Source organism: Carcharhinus amblyrhynchos, chromosome 14, assembly GCF_965287045.1.
Source record: "Carcharhinus amblyrhynchos chromosome 14, sCarAmb.v2.hapA, whole genome shotgun sequence".
Lineage (NCBI taxonomy): Eukaryota > Metazoa > Chordata > Chondrichthyes > Carcharhiniformes > Carcharhinidae > Carcharhinus > Carcharhinus amblyrhynchos.
Window position 1 is genome coordinate 71814094 of NC_137337.1, and position 20910 is coordinate 71835003.

At 48.7% G+C, this 20910-nt stretch overlaps 1 protein-coding gene across 6 annotated transcripts in view; it reads right to left on the bottom strand.

The window, feature by feature from the left end:
• actn1 (actinin, alpha 1) overlaps positions 1-20910 on the bottom strand; it is a 186761-nt gene that overhangs the window by 35377 nt on the left and 130474 nt on the right. For all 6 annotated transcript variants that reach the window (XM_080203078.1, XM_080203076.1, XM_080203080.1 and 3 more), the window contains exons 9-12: positions 11785-11877; positions 7921-8151; positions 6049-6196; positions 3933-4083 (exon numbers count right to left, since the gene is read on the bottom strand). In XM_080203078.1, the coding sequence (XP_080059204.1) occupies positions 3933-4083; positions 6049-6196; positions 7921-8151; positions 11785-11877 (623 nt within the window). The remainder of the gene's footprint in view (positions 1-3932; positions 4084-6048; positions 6197-7920; positions 8152-11784; positions 11878-20910) is intronic.

Sequence of the window (20910 nt, forward strand, 5' to 3'; positions counted from 1 at the left end):
CTCAGCACTGACCCTCCGACAGTGCAGCACTCCCTCAGCACTGAGCCTCTGACAGTGCAGCACTGCCTCAGCACTGACCCTCTGACAGTGCGGCACTCCCTCAGCACTGAGCCTCTGACAGTGCAGCACTGCCTCAGCACTGACCCTCTGACAGTGCGGCACTCCCTCAGCACTGACCCTCTGACAGTGCAGCACTCCCTCAGCACTGACCCTCTGACAGTGCAGCACTCCCTCAGCACTGACCCTCTGACAGGGCAGCACTCTCTCAGCACTGACCCTCTGACAGGGCAGCACTCTCTCAGCACTGACCCTCCGACAGTGCGGCACTCCCTCAGCACTGACCCTCTGACAGTGCAGCACTCCCTCAGCACTGACCCTCTGACAGTGCGGCACTCCCTCAGCACTGACCCTCTGACAGTGCGGCACTCCCTCAGCACTGACCCTCTGACAGTGCGGCACTCTCTCAGCACTGACCCTCTGACAGGGCAGCACTCCCTCAGTACTGACCCTCTGACAGTGCGGCACTCCCTCAGCACTGACCCTCTGACAGTGCGGCACTCCCTCAGTACTGACCCTCTGACAGTGCGGCACTCCCTCAGCACTGACCCTCTGACAGTGCGGCACTCCCTCAGCACTGACCCTCTGACAGTGCGGCACTCCCTCAGCACTGACCCTCTGACAGTGCGGCACTCCCTCAGCACTGACCCTCTGACAGTGCGGCACTCCCTCAGCACTGACCCTCTGACAGTGCAGCACTCCCTCAGCACTGACCCTCCGACAGTGCGGCGCTCCCTCAGCACTGACCCTCCGACAGTGCGGCGCTCCCTCAGCACTGACCCTCTGACAGTGTGGCACTCCCTCAGTACCAATGGAATTGCCTGCTTCCCCAGTGAAGCAGGAATCAATGTAGCGAGTGTTGGGCTGCGCAGACCAAGAAGTTCTCGGTTTGAACTACGGTGCCATCTTAACTAAACATTTTGCTGAAGAACTTACAACTGGCTTCAGGATCATCAGTTGGGAAGAGATGAAGGTAAGGAAGGAAAAATAATAACCAGGGTTCCTGTACTTGCTAGCCAATAATTCCAGCTTAACCCATGTGGACCTTGGCTCAGGACTAGATGTGAAATCACCATTAGTCTGGTTTTCTATCGGACTGGCCAGTTTATCAGCTAGTTCTTGTCTGGTACTGGACATCTTTATGTACAGAATTTCTATTTTGAAATGCCACCAAGAACCACAGTTTGTTTCATCTCTGTTGGGAGTGTAAGCACCTTTGTCTAATTGTTACTGAGCTTAATGTATACGTTCCCACTATGAATGAACCCATGGCCTGTACCTACTGGGCCTTGACCCAGGTCCAGTTCCATTCCCGTACCCCCACCGCAAACCAGCGCAAGAGCAGCTCTGCCCCAACCTCTGACCCCGCTCCAGCTTATATCATAGGAGGCGGAGTAAAGAGTCAGCCTCTGAATCTTCAAGGGCCCGCATCCTGGGGGAGAGACAGCTTGGACATTGGCGAGAGTGTGTCCAGTATCCTGGAGGTTTGTCAATGGCCATCTTAGATCACACTTGCTCTTCGCAGACGAACAGGCCAACAACACTCCTTATGTCAAGAAGGCACAGAGCATGCTTGCCTTCACCAGCCATGACATGGAGTTACATTACAGCTGTATAAAACTTTAGTTAGGCCGCATTTGGAGCATTGTGTGCAGTTCTGGTCACCACACTACCAGAAGGACAGGGACGTTTTGGAGAGAGTGCAAAGATAGTTCACCAGGATGTTGCCTGGTCTCGAGGATGTTGGCTATGAGGACAGGTTGGATAAACTAGGGTTGTTTTCACTGGAAAGACAGAAGATTGATGGGAGGAACCTGATAGAGGTCTACAAAATTATCAGAGGTACAAACAGGGTGGACAGTTAGAGGCTTTTTCCAAGGGTGGGAAGGTTAACTACAAGAGGGCACAGGTTTAAGGTGAGAGGGGGTAAGGTTAGGAGAGACGTGTGGGGAAAGTTTTTCACACAGAGGGTGGTGGCTGTCTGGAACGTACTGCCAGTGGAGATGGTGGAAGCAGGCACATCAGCAATGTTCAAGGCTTATCTTAATAGAGACATGAACAGGAGGCAAACAGAGGGATAGAAACCGTGTGTAGGCGCAGGCTTGGTGGGCCGAAGGGCCTGTTCCTGTGCTGTGGTGTTCTTTATCTAAACTCACAAGACAGAAAAGCTTGCAAAAAGGTGCTGGCAGGCTACAGAATGACAATTTGGGAGAAGCAATGGAAGAAGAAGCATTAGTCACCAAAACCTCATGGTGCGACGAATCCAAACAGAGGTACACAATTGCCAAAAGAATTGCCATGACGACCAGAGTTGGATATTGAAAGGGATCCCAGGGCTTTAATGTTGCGATTTACAGATAAGTGTTAAGTTCCTCAGGATATAGGTTGTGGAGAGATAAAAAAAATTCCAGCTGTTAAACCAAATCTCAAGGGCCATTGGAAGATCTAACACAAGCTGGCTGGAGGCTGGTTTCTCTGCCTCTCTCTCTCTTCTCGGCCGACATGCGTGACTGAAGGTGCCTGTTTTACTCTTTGTTCTGCCCTAAAGCCCCTCCAACATCACCCGACCCCGGAACAAGTCACAAATGTTCAACATATAGAGCTCTTCTCAAAGAGGCAAGAGTGAATGACTTCACCATATGGGCGGCACAGTGGTTAACACTGCTGTCTCACAGCGCCAGGGTCCCGGGTTCGATTCCCGGCTTGGGTGACTGTCTGTGTAGAGTCTGCACATTATCTCCGTGTCTGTGTGGGTTTCCTCCAGGTGTTCTGGTTCCCTCCCAGACTCCAAATATGCGTGTGTTAGGTGGATTAACCATGGGACATGCAGGGGTTACGGGGACAGGGTGGAGGTGCACTGGCCATGCTAAATTCTCCCTTGGTGTATGTGAACAAACACCAGAGTGTGGTGACTAGGGGATTTTATAGTAACTTCATTGCAGTGTTAATGCCAGCCTACCTCCAACAATAATAAATAAACTTTATGTCTGGAGTCACCTTTTGTTTCATTCATTCACGGGATGTGGGCATCATTGGTTCGGCCAGCATTTATTGCCCATCCCTAATTGCCCTTGTTTAGTGGGCATTTGAAATACTGTGAGTCAGGAGTGACATGCAGGCCAGACCCAGTACGGATGGCAGGTTTACTTCCAATTAATGAACTATGTCATCAATGGTCATCAGTAAACTTTTCAATCCAAGATTTTTCTTGAATTCAAATTTTACTACCTGCCGCAGCAGGATTTGAACCCGGGTCCCCGCAGCATTACTGGATTACTAGTCCAGTGACAATACCACAATGGCACCACTTCCTGGGCATTTAACAATGCCCTCAGTCCAGGGGCATAAACCAAGTCATGTCGGGGCACAGCTTTTACTCAACAAAAAAAAGTACATCTCGGGGGCTCTGCACAACATGCCAAGTCTTAAGATTTTGTTTGATGGTGGCGGGGATAGGGGAATGATTCATCTTCTGTCAGTTACCTCTTGCTGCCTTCTCCCAGCTGGTAGCGTTGGACAGTCTGGACTGGCAAACCAAGCTCTTGTACATGGGCTGAGAGGAGGCATGGCAGGATGCCTCCCCAGCCCAACTCTCCTCTGTGCTGGCTGCCAGACACCCTCAATGTAGACAAAATTGGGTTCCCATTCAAAGGTCTCCACTTATCAATAGAACAGTCCAATTAAGCTGTGGGCTGCTTCTAGATCAGGAGAAGAGCTCACAAATAGAGACAAATAAAATGGACTTTAAATGAATTTGTTTAGATTGAGATGCCTCTTGAGGGTGCCTTATATTGGAGCACCTGACTCAGGGCCATTCCAACCCTTTGTTTGCGTTGATCTTTTATTTGAAATTAAACTGTTATCTGAGCACGTACTTCAGTTCCTGGGCGATCGCAGCGATCTGTTCCACCCGGTCCTGGTGAGCGGCAAGGTCACTTTCGAAGGCCTCGTGTTTCTTCAATATAGCCTTGACTTCGGATAGAGTCGCTGTCTCAAAATCCTTTGCCATCAGCATTTCTTCCTTTCCTGAAACAGGGAGGTCAGCACACGGACAACAGTTTAAAAAGTGCAGGCCATAGACCAACCTCTCGCTATGTTTGAAAACTTGAGTAGGCATTGCAAGGCAGGGGACGAAATGGATGATAATAATCACAGAATCCCGCAGTGTGGAAGGAGGCCATTCAGCCCATCGAGTCTGCACCGTTCACAAACCCACCCAGGCCTTATCCCCATAACCCCATGCGTTCACCCTAACTAGTCCCCCTGACACTAAGGGGCAATTTAGCATGGCCAGTCCACCTAACCCGCACATCTTTCGTTCTGTGGGAGGAAATCGGAGCACCCACGCAGACATGGGGAGAATGTGCAACCTCCATACAGACAGACACCCGAGGCCAGAATCGAACCTGGGTCCCTGGCGATGTGAGGCAGCAGTGCTGACCACTGTGCCAATCACGGGGACAAATGGGGAAAAAACTCTTCAAGAGCTGTGACTCCAGGGGTTTATTGAAGAAGAGTTGACTGGTCCACTTGCGATGGGTAATTTCTGGGAGCCACTCTTTAGCAACATTCAGATGATGACAGCAATCAAAAAGTATTTCTCCGCCAATGATCGTGTCACTTGCTGGCAGGTGATGGGTGAATGGAATGGGAAGAGAGAAAATTTCTAACTCACCATGACATCCCACTCAGGGGCTGCCATGCACCAGGACTGTTCCACATCCAGTGTCATGCTGCCCAAGGGATACATAAGAACATAAGAAATAGGAGCAGGAGTAGGCCATCTAGCCCTTCGAGCCTGCCCCGCCATTCAATAAGATCATGGCTGATCTGTCGTGGCTCAGTTCCACATTCCCGCCCTCTCCCCATAACCCTTAATCCCCTCTCTTATCAAAAACCCATCAACCCGCGTCTTAAAAATATTTAGCGAGGCAGCCTCCACCACTTCAACGGGCAGAGAATTCCAGAGATTCACCACCCTTTGAGTGAAGAAGTTCCTCCTCAACTCCGTTCTAAACCGCCCCCCTTTTATCTTGAGGCTGTGCCCCCTAGTCCTACTGTCCTTTCTGAGCGGGAAGAGTCTCTCCACCTCTATCCTATCCATCCCATTCATCATCTTATACGTCTCAATGAGATCTCCCCTCATTCTTCTAAACTCTAACGAGTACAAGCCTAATTTATTCAGTCTCTCCTCATAGCTCAACCCCCTCAGCTCCGGCATCAGCCTAGTAAACCTCCTCTGCACTCCCTCCACAAAGGGGATCCCTACATTGATATTTCATGTTAACCTCAGGAAATGGTCAAGAGCTTCAAATCTTGCAGTGTCCAGATCACCAACAACTTGTCCTAGTCCCCATGCCGACCAACGCCTCTACTTTTGCAGGAGACTAAGGAAATTTGGCATTTCCGCTACGACTCTCATCAACTTTTACAGATGTACCATAGAAAGCATTATTTCCAGATTTATCACAGCTTGGAATGGCTCCTGCTCTGCCCAAGACCGCAAGAAAATATAGAGGATTGTGAACGTAGCCCAATCCACCATGCAAATCCGTCTCCCACCCATTGACTCTGTCTACACTTCCCGCTGCCTTGGCAAAGCAGCCAGCATAATTAAGGACCCCACACACCCCAGACATTCTCTGTTCCATCTTCTTCCTTCGGGAAAAAGATACAAAAGCCTGAGGACACATACCTACCGACTCAAGAACAGCTTCTTCTCTACTGCCAGACTTCTGAATGGACCCACCCTATATTAAGTTGATCTTTCTCTACACCCAAGCTATGAACATCACGTTACATTCTGCACACTATCCTTTCCTTCTCAGTGAACGGTATGCTTTGTCGATGGGCCAAGTGGCCTAATTCTGCTCCTATGTCTTATGGTCTGTACAGCATGCAAGCACAATACTTTTCATTGTATCCCAATACGTGACAATAATAAATCAAATCAAAATCAGTGTTTGTGCCTCCAGACAGTGAGATATTTACCGTTGGTCCAGGCCTCATGGATCGCTGCTTTCTGTCTGAATTTCTCAGCCAAGTGGTCCAATCTCTCCAACCTCCTGATTTCATTCAGTAGCCATTCTTCATAACCCTTCTCGGCCTGCTCCAGCGAGCCCCAGGCGTTATTGATGTCCTGTAACGACCATGAATTACTGTTAGGGACCCTGAGCAATGTCATCACCTCCATTCACATTCATTAACTCGGGGCCAGCAGCACTCTCCTGCCCCTTCCCATTCCGAGGACCAAATGGATTCCCAAACTCTGCATGGATCCCCACGCAGAGGGATGAAACCAGCGCAGATCGAATATCGGACCAGTTTTATAACTGTCCTCCCCATGGCTTCATGCTTAACACATCTCTAAAGCGAAGATATAACTAATCAGTGACAAGTAACATCCGCGTTACCCAATTGCCCATCAATCACCTCCAATAAGAATGAGTCCAACCACCTTGCCTTACAACCATAGAATCCCTACAGTGCAAAAGGAAGCCATTCAGCCCATCGGGTCCAGACTGACCCTCCAACGGTGTATCTTACACAAGCCCTATCCGTGTAACCTCTCATATTTACCCCGTTAATCCCCCTAACCTACACAGCTTGGGACACTGAGGGACAATTTAGCATGGCCAATCTACCTAATTTAGTCCTGTGCTTCGAGGAGGCTATAAGATGCATAACTTAAAGTCAGCCAGTACAATTATTCAGGTATTCTGTTGATAGTTGCCCGCATCAGGATTACGTTCCTTACATACACTGAGGTTGGGAATTTTGTGGAGGGTAACTCACCTCCTGACTCCCCAAGGCCTGTGCACCATCTACAAGGCACAAATCAGGAATGCAATGAAATCCTCCCCACCAGAGTAGCTCCAAAGACACTCAAGAACAAAGCAGCCAGCGTGATAGGCACCCCCCCCGATCCACCACCTTAAACATTCACTCCCTCCACCACTGGAACCCTGTGGCCGCAGCATGTGCCATTTAATGAGATGCATTGCAACAACCTGTCTTGGTCCCTCTACACCGACACTCTAGTTAAGAAAGCCCAACAAAGCTCTTACTTTCTCAGAAGACTAGGGAAATTTGGTGCATTTGCTATGACTCTCACCAATTTTTACAGACGCACCACAGAAAGCATACATTCTGGTTGTATCACAGCTTGGTATGGGCTCCTGCTCTGACCAAGACTGCAAGGAACCACAAAAGGTTGTGAATGTAGCCCAATCCATCACGCAAACCAGCCTCCCATCCATTGACTCCGTCTACAATTCTCGCTGCCTTGGAAAAGCAGTCAGCATAATCAAGGACCCCACGCACCCCAGACATTCTCTCTTCCACCTTTCTCCATCAGGAAAAAGATACAAAAGTCTGAGGTCATGTACCAACCGTCTCAAGAACAGCTTCTTCCCTGCTGCTTTGAATGGACCTCCCTCACACCAAGTTGATCTTTCTCTACAGCCAATTGCCAGCTATGGTCGGTTCCAATAGGTTACGGGGGTGGGGAGAGACCTGGCAATCTTCATAGGACAGATAGCATGCTAGTCTACTTAGAACATAAAATAAAAACCAAAAGCAATTGCAGCTAAATATTCATTCAATAATGTTTAAATTCATGAGTTAAGTTATTTTTTCTTAATTTTCTCCTATTGGCCCAATAATCTTGCAGATAGAAAAATTGCACCATGTGGAATGGCTAAACTGTACCCAATCAACTGAGACCCAAAACTCACCAGAACCAATTGGAAAGGGAACGTGAGCTTGGAGGAAATTGCAGTTCTTTAAAATTGACATTGGAACGGCTTCTCCACTTTACATTTAGAACATTTACATTTACTGCACTCCTCTCGTTGTACATACCGACACCATCTTGCCCTCCGAGGGCATGAAGGCTGGTCGATTGCTGAGTCGCAGCTTGGTCTGCAGGGTATTGAAGTTGATTTCCAGCTGGCACTTCTCCTGCACTTTGGGTGGTTTGTGGAGACGGCGGTAGTCGCGGAAGTCCTCCAGCTTCTGCTGCATGGCCTGCATGGTGTTCTCGGGGGCACGGTTTTCCAGCCAGGGAATGGTGCGCCGGATCCACTCCAGGAGCTGGAACAGAACGAGTGCCGTTAGGGGCCAGGGAAGCTCACAAAACATTCTCCAGCTCGACAGACCCCCTCTCTCCCAGTGAAAGTGAAGGCTGATGATCGTGGGGTGGCACAGGGGTTAGCACTGCTGCCTCACAGCGCCAGGGACCCGGGTTCGATTCCCGGCTCGGGTCGCTGTCTGAGCGGAGTCTGCACATTCTCCCCGTGTCTGCGTGGGTTTCCTCCAGGGTGCTCCAGTTTTCTCCCACAGTCCGAAAGATATGCAAGTTAGGTTGATTGGCCGTGCTAAATTGCCCCTTGGTGTCAGGGGGACGAGTAGGGTAAATATGTGGGGTGGTGGGGATAGGGCCTGGGTGCAATTGTGGTCAGTGCAGACTCGATGGGCCAAATGGCCTCTTTCTATATGGTGGGGATTTTATGAAAGGAATAGTGCAGATGGGAAGGAATTTCCTCACTCAAGAGGGTGGCAAATCTTTGGAATTCTCTGCCCCAAAAGGTCAGAATAAACCTGATTGCTGAAGCATGTTCCAAACAGAAAACAATATATTCCTGTCTTTTTTTTAATTTGTTCATGGGACATAGGTGTTGCTGGTTAGACTAGTATTTATTGCCCATCCCTAATTGCCCTTGATGGAGCAATTAAGAGTCAACCACATCGCTGTGGGTCTGGAGTCACATGTAGGTCAGACCAGGTAAGAATGGCTGATTTCCTTCCCAAAAGGGCAGTAGTGAACCGGATGGGTTTTCCCGACAATTGACAATGGTTTTGTGGTCATCATTGGGCTTCTAATTCCAGATTCTTATTGAATTCAAATTTCACCATCTGCCATGGTGGGATTCGAACCCGGGTCCCCAGAGCATTACCCTGGGCCTCTGGATTACTAGTCCAGTGACAATACCACTGCGCCACCATCTCCTCCACCAATGACATTAAGGGATATGGGGGTAGTGGGGCAGGTGACGTGCAGAGGTGGATGATCAGCTGTGGTCTGTCTGAATAGTGCAGCAGGCTCGATGGACCGAATGGCCTCCTGCTCCTATAGGAGAGCATGTTGTGAAGGCAGTTTGGCATGTCGGTTATGGAGAATGTGACAATGTGATGGGCGATGATAGCACGTTGTCGATCATGCTTTACATTATAAAATTAGCCATGACAAAAATGGTCAGGGCACTTAATCTTCTGGAACGGAAGGCTGGTCTTGGTTTCTATTTCGTATTGTACCCCAACCCAATTTCACAGATGCTGAGAAACAAACATGGCTGTCAGATGCTAACCAGAGTTGGTCTACCCCGGATAGACACTTGCATATTTTGACAAATTCCACAACTTCTTTTCTCCCCCCCCCATTATTCTCTGTTCTGGAGGCAGGAGAGATCCCAGTGCTCGGTGAGCAGTGACATTCTTCACCCATTGGCCAGTGTAATGGGAACAGAGAGTGTTGGCCATCACAACCTCCTGAAGCTTTCGACATTTAGTGTGAGGGGATGAGGGAGGAACGTACGGAGTTGGTTTTTCCTCTGGAGAGTGAGTTTCCAGCTGGTTTTGGCTTACCCCAGGACATCAGATGGTTAAAGGGTAAATGGTGCCTGCCATTACACTTTAGGGGTGGCATGGTGGTACAGTGATTAGCAATGCTGCCTCCCAGTGCCAGGGACATAGGTTCAATTCTGTCTCGGATCACTGTCTGTGTGGAGTCTGTTCCGGGTGCTCCGGTTTCCTCCGGATTCGGTTGATTGAGGGGCAATTTAGCCTGACCAGCGTCAGAGGGATTGACAGGGTAAAAACGTGGGGTTATGGGATTAGTTGGATTGGCCAGGTTAAATTGCCCCTTAGCGTCAGGGAGAGTAGCTAGGATAAATGCATAAGGTATGGGCCTGGGTGGGATTGTGGGGTTGGTGCAGACTCGATGGGCCAAATTGCCTCCTTCTGCACTGTATGAGTCTATGATTCTATTCTATGGGGATAGGGCCTGGGTGGGATTGTAGTTGGTACAGGCTCAATTGGCCAAATGGCCTCATTTTGCACTGTTGGGGTTCTATGATCGAAGTGGACTGTTTTGTTGCAAATGACTCAAGAGGCAATGGGGGTGATCTTTGACTTCTGACACACTTCTAACTTGATAGGCACGCACTGGGGCCTCTTTGGTGGTCACTTAAGTTGAATCAGTGCTACCTGGATTTCTTCTGTGCAACCCAAGAGGTCAGCATTGCAGTGTGGCCCGAGAGAAAGCACAGCCAGCAACAGTGCTCGGCTGTGCCCAGTGCCACCCAAAGTCTGTTTTTGCAGCCTCGGCTGGGAAGAGGAGTCTCTGGCAATGACTCCTTGCTGCAGCGAGATCTGCTACCTCCCACGATAAGGAGGCAGCTTGCAGGAAGGAGGGAGCACAACATATCGCTGGCAAGCTGATCTGCTCAGCATCCCACTCTGTTCCTTTTCCTCTCAAAGCACCAGCTTGAAGTGGTCCCCAGTGGTAACGAAGGCAGCATGGTGCAAAGAAGATATTAAAATGCAACCAGCGCCGAGGCTCACAAAAGCTGAAGGAGGAGTGGAAAGGAAAATGGAAGTTAAAACCTGTGGGGCCTTTGAAAGGACTACTTATAGATATATCCAAATTAAAAACAAAAGCTAAATGCTGAAAATCTGAAATAAAAACAGAAAATCAGCATCCCCTTAAATCTTTGTGCCCTTTGAAATTTGGCATTCTTGTATCTGTCCTGATGAGTGCAAGCCGAAAAACTTTGACAGCTCGTCTCTTTTTTTTTCAGTAATACTTTACCTTCAGAAATAAAACAGTAAATGCTGGATAAACTCAGTAAGTCTGGCAGCATCAATGGAGAGAAGAACAGAGTTAACATTTTGGCCCTGATTTTACTGGCACGCCTGTCCTGGAATCCGGGAGGCGAAGCTTGCAAAAGAACATTCTCCGTTGTCCTCGGGCGCGGTCTTGCTAGCCTTGGGCAAGTGTGCCGGTAAAATTCTGGACTTTGAGTCCAATGCGACCCTTCTGTAGAAAGTAGACTATTTCTCGTCCAATATGGTTCTTCTGTGATACATTAACACTAATTTCTTTCTCTCCCCTCAGGTGCTGCCAGAGCCGCTGAGTTTCTCCAGTGTTTTCCATTTTTATTTCTGAATGTGGTGTACCGCTGGAAAGAAAAGAGATGAGCTGTCAAAGTTTTTCATTTTGCACTCATCAGGACAGACGCAAGAGTGCCAAATTTCAAAGGGAGCAACAATTTATACAGCACATGAAAAGGGTGCTGATGGGTTGGCATTAAAGTTGGGTAAATCGAATTCTCCAATATAAAGGTGTCAACAATCTAAATGCCAGAAAATTGATGGATTTGCAAAGAAAGAACAAATTTCACTATTGCAGCGAGCTCATGCCCACACTTTTTGGCATTCTTTTTCTTCAGCTATTCCAAATTTTATCGTTTGAGTGCACGTGTGAAGGGATTGGGAAGAGGGAAATGGAGGGCGATTCCCCATCAGAATCCGAGGAAGCTCAATGGCAGAACAACACTTGGGACGCTTCTCCAGCCTTTTTACGAAGCACAGAATGCAGCACCAAGGAGACCCACGTCTCTATAATTCTTGGGTTGTGCGCGACAGTGGGGGACATTGTACACGTACATCAGTGGCCAGTTTCTCGTAATCCTCCATAAGCTGCTCATTCTCCTGGTTAACGGCCAGAACTTTGCAGATTCGGTTGGCTGCGGTTTCCGCCTGGAGAGAGGAGAAAACAAAAAGGACACAAACGTTGGTTGAGACGCGGACATTAAGAGAAATCCCACCACAAAGGTTTTGCGTGCTTCTCTACTCAGTTACAGAATGGGAACCCTGGTCACACCTGCCTTGGTATTCAAACATCACCCTTACAGGGATGGGTCCTTACAGTCAAACCAAGGAGGCTTCGACAACACCAGAGATCTATTCAGCTGTGCAAGCGCAGAATGGGGAAGTTACGCCTGTTATTCTTCACAATATCGCTGTACCGTTCTCTACCACAAACTCTTTTTCAGTGACGGGGTTGGTCTAGGCTTCAGAATGGCTGGAGAATTTGCTATTAGATGACAGTTCTGACCCCAAGGGTATTCCTTCCATTGAGACTATCAATGGGCAGCACACTGTCACCTCAACACCAAGGACCCTGGTTCGATTCCCGGCATGGGTCACGGTCTGTGCGGAGTTTGCATGTTCTCCCTGTGTCTGCATGGGTTTCCTCTGGGTGCTCCGGTTCCCTCCCACAGTCCAAAGATGTGCAGGTTAGGCGGATTGGCCTCGCTACATTGACCCTTAGTGTCAGGGGGACTAGCTAGGGTAAATGTATGGGGTTATGGGGATAGGGCCTGGGTGAGATTGTGGTCAGTGCAGACTCGATGGGCTGAATGGCCTCCTTCTGCACTGTAGGAATTCCATGAATTGTCAAACATTGCAGAGTGGAAGGTAGCAGGACTTGGGGGGTGGCCTTCGATGAAGGATAAAGTACCCACCTTGCCCCTCCCACCCCTGACCGCCACTGGTGGGGCTGGACTTTTTATCTGAAATGGACACAGTGCAGTTTTTATTGCCATGCATTCAGAGGCCTCACAATCTGCAGCCAGCCCACAAGCAGAAATATCGATTTTATCTTTAGCAGCAGGAAGTTGCCAAGATACCTTGTGATAACCAGATTCTGGAACCAATTCCAGAACCTCTTTGAGCTCTCACACCAGACTGAGCTGCAAAGCCGCAATCCTGTGACACGATTTAACCTCCCGATTCTTGCCACGCAGCCTCTAGTCACGCTCTAACTTTTCACCATCTATTTAGTTGCTGGGCAACCAAGAAAGAAGAGCCTGAAGATGCTAATCTTAGCTGCAGAGTGCATTTGAGGCAATATTTTCAGCTGCATTAGCCCACGGCTTAGCCAGCTGCCGCGATCACTATTCTACCCACTGTACAGCCCCAGTGTAGACGTGCGGCTCTGCATTGGGGTCAACCTTCACTGGGGTTTCTCAGACTCAGTCTCTGAGCTGGGCCACCTGTTTCTAATAACAGCGCCAAGTGTGCCGCAATGCTCACCAGGGGCATGTCCGTGACACCGACCACAGGGCAGCTCGGTGGCACGGTTGGTTAGCACCGCTGCCCCATACCGCCAGGGTCCCGGGTTCTATTCCAGCCTCGGCTCACTGCCTGTGCAGAGTCTGCACGTTCTCCCCGTGTCTGCGTGGGTCTCCTCCGTGCTCTCCTGTTTCCTCCCACACTCCAAAGATGTGCGGGTTAGGTTTTGTTCGGCTGTGTTAAATTGTCAGAGGGGCTAGCTTGGGTGAATATGTGGGGTTATGGGGATCGGGCTTGGGTGGGGTTGTTGCCAGTGCAGACTCGATGGGCTGGATGGCCTCATTCTGCACTGTAGGGATTCGTGACTCAAGGCGCCGCTCTGAGTCGAGGATGCCTTTGCTTCCAAGCTAAATTTGAGTCCACAGATGAGAGAGTCCAACTCGCGGCTTACAGTCTCTGTCCAAGGTGGGGGCACTTTTACAGTTAGACTGATGCCTCTGGGCGCCAACAACCAGCTCATACATTTGCAACAGCGATGGGAAATCTTAACCTCAACAGCAGGACACCAGTCAAGGCTGCCGCTGTAGTGTCTACTCAAAAGGGAAATGGTAGGCAGCGGTAACAGTGGCATAATGTATGGCAACCTGAAGCCTGGGGGCAAGAGAGACCCGGCATCACAGAGAGCACAGGGACCGGCATACATGTGCGGCACACTGGTTAGCACTGCTGCCTCTCGGCGCCAGGGACCAAGGTTCGATTCCCGGCTTGGGTCACTGTGTGTGTGTGTGTGTGTGTGTGGAGTCTGCACCTTCTCCCTGTGTCTGCATGGGTTTCCTCCAAAGATGTGCGGGTTAGGTTGATTGGCCGTGCTAAGTTGGCCGTTAGTGTCAGGGGCTTAGCAGCGCAAATATGTGGGGTTACAGAGATAGGGCCTGGGTGCTCAGTACAGACTCGATGGGCCAAATGGCCCCCTTCTGCACTGCAGGGATTCTACCTGGAAGCAGGCAGGTGGCGTCACGTTGCTTCAGAACACACTGCCTGCAAACGGAGTTCCCAATCGTGCCTGAGTGATGGTGGTGCAGAGCTCTGTACGAAACAGACCCTTCCCCCACAGGAAGGGCTTCTGTTTAGAGAGAAAGGCACCCTTTCTCGCTTATCAGTGAACCTTCCAGGATTACCAACCCTCCAGGATCAGCCTGGAGTCTCCCGGAATTGAAGATCAATTTCCAGGATTCTGCTGTGTGCAATCCTGGAGAGATAAATCTTCTTAGAATCTCCACGAGGAGGCCATTCAGCCCATCGTGCCTGAACCGACAACAATCCCACCCAGGCCCTATCCCTGTAACCCCCATGTATTTATCATAGCTAGACCCCGCCCCCCGGCACGAAGGGTCAATTTAGCATGGCCAATCCACCTAATCCGTACCTTTTTGGAGTGTGGGAGGAAACCGGAGCACCCGGAGGAAACCCACACAGACATGGGGAGAATGTGCAGACTCCACACAGGCAGTGACCCGAGGCCGGAATTGAACCCGGGTCCCTGGCGCTGGGAGGCAGCAGTGCTAACCACTGTGCCACCGTGCTGACTCAAAGAAGGGAAGAAAAGCAGCTTGAGAAAAAGAACTCTCATTCCATGGAAGCAGAAAAAGAGTACAAGATGTGTGAAATGCAACAGTTTTTTTTAAAATTGCATTTTCAGAAGGTATGCAAGATAAATGTAGCAGAGATTTCAGGGCTGGGAGATGAATAAGAAACATTTACTCTGATTAACCACGTCCAACTGAAACTGATTCGGATGCTGCCAGCCAAGTGAAACTCCTGTACTTGTTACAAAGTTCAACTAGAGGGCACCAGCACCTAATAGTGAAACCGGGTGTCAATGTTGTGAGACTTCTTACAATGTAGACCAGACCAGACCAGTAAGCGGTGGCACGGTGGTTAGCACTGCTGCCTCACAGCGCCAGGGTCCCAGGTTCAATTCCTGGCTTGGGTCACTGTGTGTGTGGAGTCTGCGCATTCTCCCCATGTCTGCATTGTTTTCCTCTGGGTGCTCCGGCTTCCTCCCACAGTCCGAAAGATGTGCTGGTTAGGTGCCTTGGCCGTGCTAAATTCTCCCTCAGTGTACCCCAACAGGTACCAGAGTGTGGCGACTAGGGGACTTTCACAGTAGCTTCATTGCAATGTTAAGGTAAGCCTACTTGTGTCCAATAAATAAACTTTACTTTGATCCTAGTCTTGAAGATAGTGGACTCGATTGTTAGAATGTCAGCTTTGGATTAGATGTAATGTGACCAATGGGAACAAGATGCAAGGGTCAGCTGACCCATGGAACCAATTACAGAACAATGTGATGGTCAGCTGACTCACTATAAATAAGAACCTGTTGGGAATTGTGGGGAGTTTGGAATGGCCCAGGGCGAAGCCCCAAGTTTGGAGTAATGAAGTTACTTTATTAAACCCTTTCTTTGATTTAGAGATTGAAGTAGGGTTTGTTATATTTTTATTGTCTGCATTTGAAGAGTTCCTTCTGAAGAAGCATCGATTTCCAACGAGTCAGGGTGATTTGGGTGCCCTTTAGGAATGGTGGGTGGGTTCCAATTCGGGGATTCCCAGCCCCCTTCCCAGGGTTTCTAGTTTTTGGCCTCTTAAAGGTGCGGGCCAGCTCGGGTAGTGAGCTGGCACTCTACACTCCTGACCTAGCAGCCTCTGTGGGGAGAGGCATATCCCAGACCCTTGTCATTCTTATGGAGTCAAGCCATCTTTCCAATGGGTCTTGATTTACATCACCTCATGATCCACAGTCTCCGTGTGGGCACATTCAAAATGTCCTCCTCATGACCCACATCCCATTGCTATATAATGCTCTCATTTGGCCCCACATGCCGCCATACCAATCTATGGCACTCTCATACCCATTCATCCACTATATTCTTTAAAACCCCAACTAACCACATAATGGCAGTAGGATATAGAATCTCTACAGTGCAAAAGGAGGCCAGTCAGCCCATCGAGTCTGCACCAATAACAATCCCATCCAGACACCATCTGTGCATTCCTACAAATTTACCCTGCTCATCCCTCTAACCTACGCATCCCGGGTCACTAAGGGACAATCTAACATATCAAACAACCTAACCCGCACATCTTTGGACTGTGGGAGAAAACCGGAACACCTGGAGGAAACCCATGCAGACATGGGGAGAACATGCAGACTCCACACAGACAAGCAGGAAATTGAACCCAGGTCCCTGGAGCTGAGAGGCCGCAGTGCTAACCACTGTGCCACCGTGCTGCCCAAAGGATGTGTAAAGAAAGATTTTTTTCAAGCCATTCACTTTCTACCTCCTTAAAACTCTCTTTACAACAGGCCAATAAAAGTGGCAACCGCCCAGACCATTTATCATTTCAATAGCAGAAACTGCAAGTACTTAAAACCTGCGTGTAAATAACGAGGGTGAAATTGACAGCACAGATCAGAGAAGCAAAGCTGCCGATCAAGCAATATTTTCTCTGGAGCTCTGCGGGTTTCAACAGACTGTGGATTTATGGGCTCTCAGCCAAGTCCCATTATTTATTCTTGGCTGAAAGCCCAGACATCCAATAGAGCGCTGAAACACCTGAGCCCCAGGGAAAACATTGCTTGATGCAACTGAAGCTCTCTGAGCTTAATTAGCTAAAGTAGAGTGGATGGGACCAGATTGAGGTGGCATGGAAAGTGTTGGGGGGGGGGGGGTGGGGTGGGGGGAGGGAAATGTGTTGTGGGCTGAAGTGCCTTTCTGTTTGATTATGACTGGAAGCCGAGGTGGGCCTTGTAAACTGTCTGCACCTGCAGCCGGCAGTCTCTGTGGCCGCCTCTGAACTTTCTCCCTGATCGGTCTGCCAACTGCAGCTCCCAGTCTCACCCCCGCACTCCCTCTCCACCATGAAAACCCCGCTCTTCCTCGCATTTTCTCCCGAGGCAGATGGGGATTTTCCCCACCTCCTCCCAGCCACCTCGAGGCTGAAATTCCAGCCCCGTGAGCCGACACACTTTTATTTGGAGAGCAAAGCTTTAGCAGGGAGACATGTCACATTCTTTTCTTGAAAGTGATGTGATACTAGATCCATCTGGAGTGTCACATCAACAGACTCAAGTAATAGTGCTTTTAAATAACGTGAGATGTTCTCGGCAATTCCCAACGTGGTCTGCCAAGTTCGGAGAAATACATCAAAGTAGTAGGTTTTTAAACCTGGGACATTAAAATTAAAACAAAGGCTGGAATATTATGGCTATTCATGCCAGCGGGATTTTCCCACGCAGTAAATGTGGATCTGACAGTGCACCAAGCTCTCTGACCTCACTGCAGCAGAAGTGTGGCATGATCGAGCTCTAAAATAATCACTGATTAGGAAAATGGATCTTAACTCATTAATTTCAATGGTCTCATCTTCATTCAACACTGACCTGCTAACACAGTATTGTGTGCATGTCATTGTAATGCGGCACAGCAAGAGTTAATGTGGGCCTGGAGACTGACTGCCCGTGGTATGATGTGTAGAGTTACATGGTAATAGGCTCAGAAAGAACACTCTGAAAGCGGTCCTTCTGCATGGAAGCAACATTTCCCACTGCCTCGGCAAAGCAGCCAGCATAATTAAGGACCCTCACATACCCCAGACATGTTCTCTGCCACCTTCTTCCATCAGGAAAATGACATAAAAGTCTGAGATCACGTACCAACCGACTCAAGAACAGCTTCTTCGCTGCTGCTGTCAGACTTTTGAATGGACCTACCTCGCACTAAGTTGATCTTCCTCTACACCCTAGCTATGAACGTAACACTACATTCTGCATTCTCTCCTTTCCTTCTCTATGAACAGTATGCTAAGTCTTCAGTGCGCATGAAATAATACTTTTCACTGTATACTAATACATTTGACAATAAAAGTATCAAATCAAACCATGCAGGACAGTAACCTGTAAATAGTTAAAGACTAATAATAATTGGTTCACGTTAAAGTATTCAAGTCTCAAGATCTCATCACTGAGACAACTAAAGAACCCATATTAGAGTCAGAGGTTTACAGCATGACATCAGGCCCTTCGGCCCAACTTGTCCATGCCGTCCCTTTTTTATTGACCACTAAGCTTGTCCCAATTGCCCGCTCTTGGCCCATATCCTTCTATACCCACCTTACCCATACAACTGTTCACATGCTTTTTAAAAGACAAAATTGTACCCCCTTCTACTACTACCTCTGGCAGCTCATTCCAGACACTCACCACCTCTGTATGAAACAATTGCCCCTCTGGACCCTTTTGTATCTCTTCCTTAAACTTATGCCCTCTAGTTTTAGACTCGCCCACCTTTAGGGAGAAGTTGTTGGACTATCTGCCTTATCTATGTCCCTTATTATTTTACAGACCTCTACAAGATCACCCCTAAGCCTCCTACACTGCAGAGAAAAAACTCACAGTCTATCCAGCCTCTCCCTATAACTTTAGCTCTTACAACACTCAACACAACAGACAAATATTACAACACTCTGGGATGTTTCTGACCAATGGATTTGAATCCGAAGGCTTATCCACCTTATAAACTGCTTCAAAACCAAAGAACAAGAAGGATATAAAGTCTGGAGATGTGTTGCCCTGTGACTCACAGCACACGAAGCATGGACAGTTCCTGCTGAGTGTTTACCTACTACTTTTCAAACAGGTTAGGAAATCTCAGATGACAACCTGTCAGTAAAAATTAAATGTTGCAGAGAAGCCCGCTAACGTGCGTTTGTGTAGAAAGTCACCCAGCAAACACATTTCCAGTTTAGCGGCCATTTATAATACCAGGGCAGATGAAAAGCAGTGCGCTGTTTGCCTGTAGCAGTTTAGATCCAATATTTACTGTCTGAGCAATTTTCTCTCAAAGCTGAACAAATACATCGGGTAGCCAAACAAGGTTACCATGTGTGGTTGGTTTTGGACTCTTCAACATTGATCCTTTCTTGCTGGGAGGCACCATTCTCACAATACAGCGTTCAGTACTTACACAGTGGCTAACCCATTCCGAACCACTCAGGGCCTTCAGTCAGGAGGACCCGGGTTCAATTCCGGTCTTGGGTCACTGTCTGTGTGGAGTTTGCATGTTCTCCCCATGTCTGAATGGGTTTCCTCCCACAGTCACAAAGATGTGTGGGTTAGGTGGACCACCCATGCTAAATTGCTCCCCCCACCAAGTGTTCCACCATGTGTAGGATAGGGGGATTAGCCATGCTGAATTGCCCCTTCAATGTCCCACAGTATGTAGGTTAGAGGGAGAATGTTTTGTAAACACTACCAGGTAGGATTGAGAAATGCACTCCCCTTTTCGAAAGGGCGATTTCTCTCAAACCACATCAGGTACTAAGAAAAAGAGGGTGGCACAGTGGTTAGCACTGTTGCCTCACTGCTCAAGGGACCCAAGTTCGATTCTGGCCTTGGGTGACCTGTGCGGAGTCTGCACATTCTCCCCAGTTCTACGTGGGTTTCTTCTGGGTACTCCAGTTTCCTCCCACAGTTCGAAAAACGTGCTGGTTAGGTGGCACGGTGGTTAGCACCGCCACCTAACAGCTTCAGGGACTGAGTTCGATTCCAGCCTTGGGTCACTGTCTGTGTAGAGTTGCATGTTCTCCCCATGTCTGAGTGGGTTTCCTCCCACAGTCACAAAGATGTGCGGGTTAGGTGGGCTGCCTGTGCTAAATTGCCCCCCAAGTGTCCCATGATGGGTAGGTTAGGGGCTACGTGGATAGGGCCTGGGTGGGATGCTCAGTCAGAGAGTAGGTGCAGACTCAACGGGCTGAATGGCCTCCTTTGACACCGTAGGGATTTAATGAAATACTCGGGGAGTGTAAAGATTTATGTAAGTAAATGTGACCATCTTATTATAGCAAATGAAGTTGGAGCGTTAATCAGGCTTGGCTGAGGGAGAGTTTGATTGAAAGCTCGTGCACGTGTTAAATAAAATGACATTCAAAACTCAAGAGAAAATGTAACCTCTGGAGAAATGGCTGAGTCCGTTACACATCAGGGTCATCTACACACACTCGCACACACAAAAGTGATCCCTGTAGTGTACTAAAAGTAGAATCGATGCAAGACCAGTGGGAAAATGCATGCAGTATCTAAAGGGTGAGTTACTACGTACAAACCAGCACCCGTTCAGCGTCGAGTGGAAAACACAAATGCAACAGAGAAACCTCCAGACAAACCAAGGCCTGTACCTGCATGGCATTAAGGACAGAACGAGAGAAGAAGGGAGTTGCTCAAGAGACATTTTCCTCAGGCTTCCAACACTAACGTCTAGATGGAGAATCAGCAACGAGAAGAGGGTTCAGAGGAGCAGCAGGAAATAAAACCTTCACATTTGCACAAATTCAGCAAAACTACAGGCAGTTAAGCTTCACAGTCGCTGCGTTGACCCAACAGTACAGAGAGATGCTGCACAACAGGGGAAATCTCAGCTGTGCACCGTAACAGACCTTGGGAACACTGAAGCCTCCCAAGAGAGAATAACACTTCATAAACAACCTCGCGCTTGGGCCACATGTGCTGTCCTGACATACATTAACAGGCTAGAGTGAAAGAATCTTCCCCCAACAAAAGCAGACAGACGTGTCTCTTACTCACCAGTTATTTCCAACATAAGAAAGCTCCCAACAAACACACATCCCAAAGACGTGCTGGTTCAGGTGATAAATTCT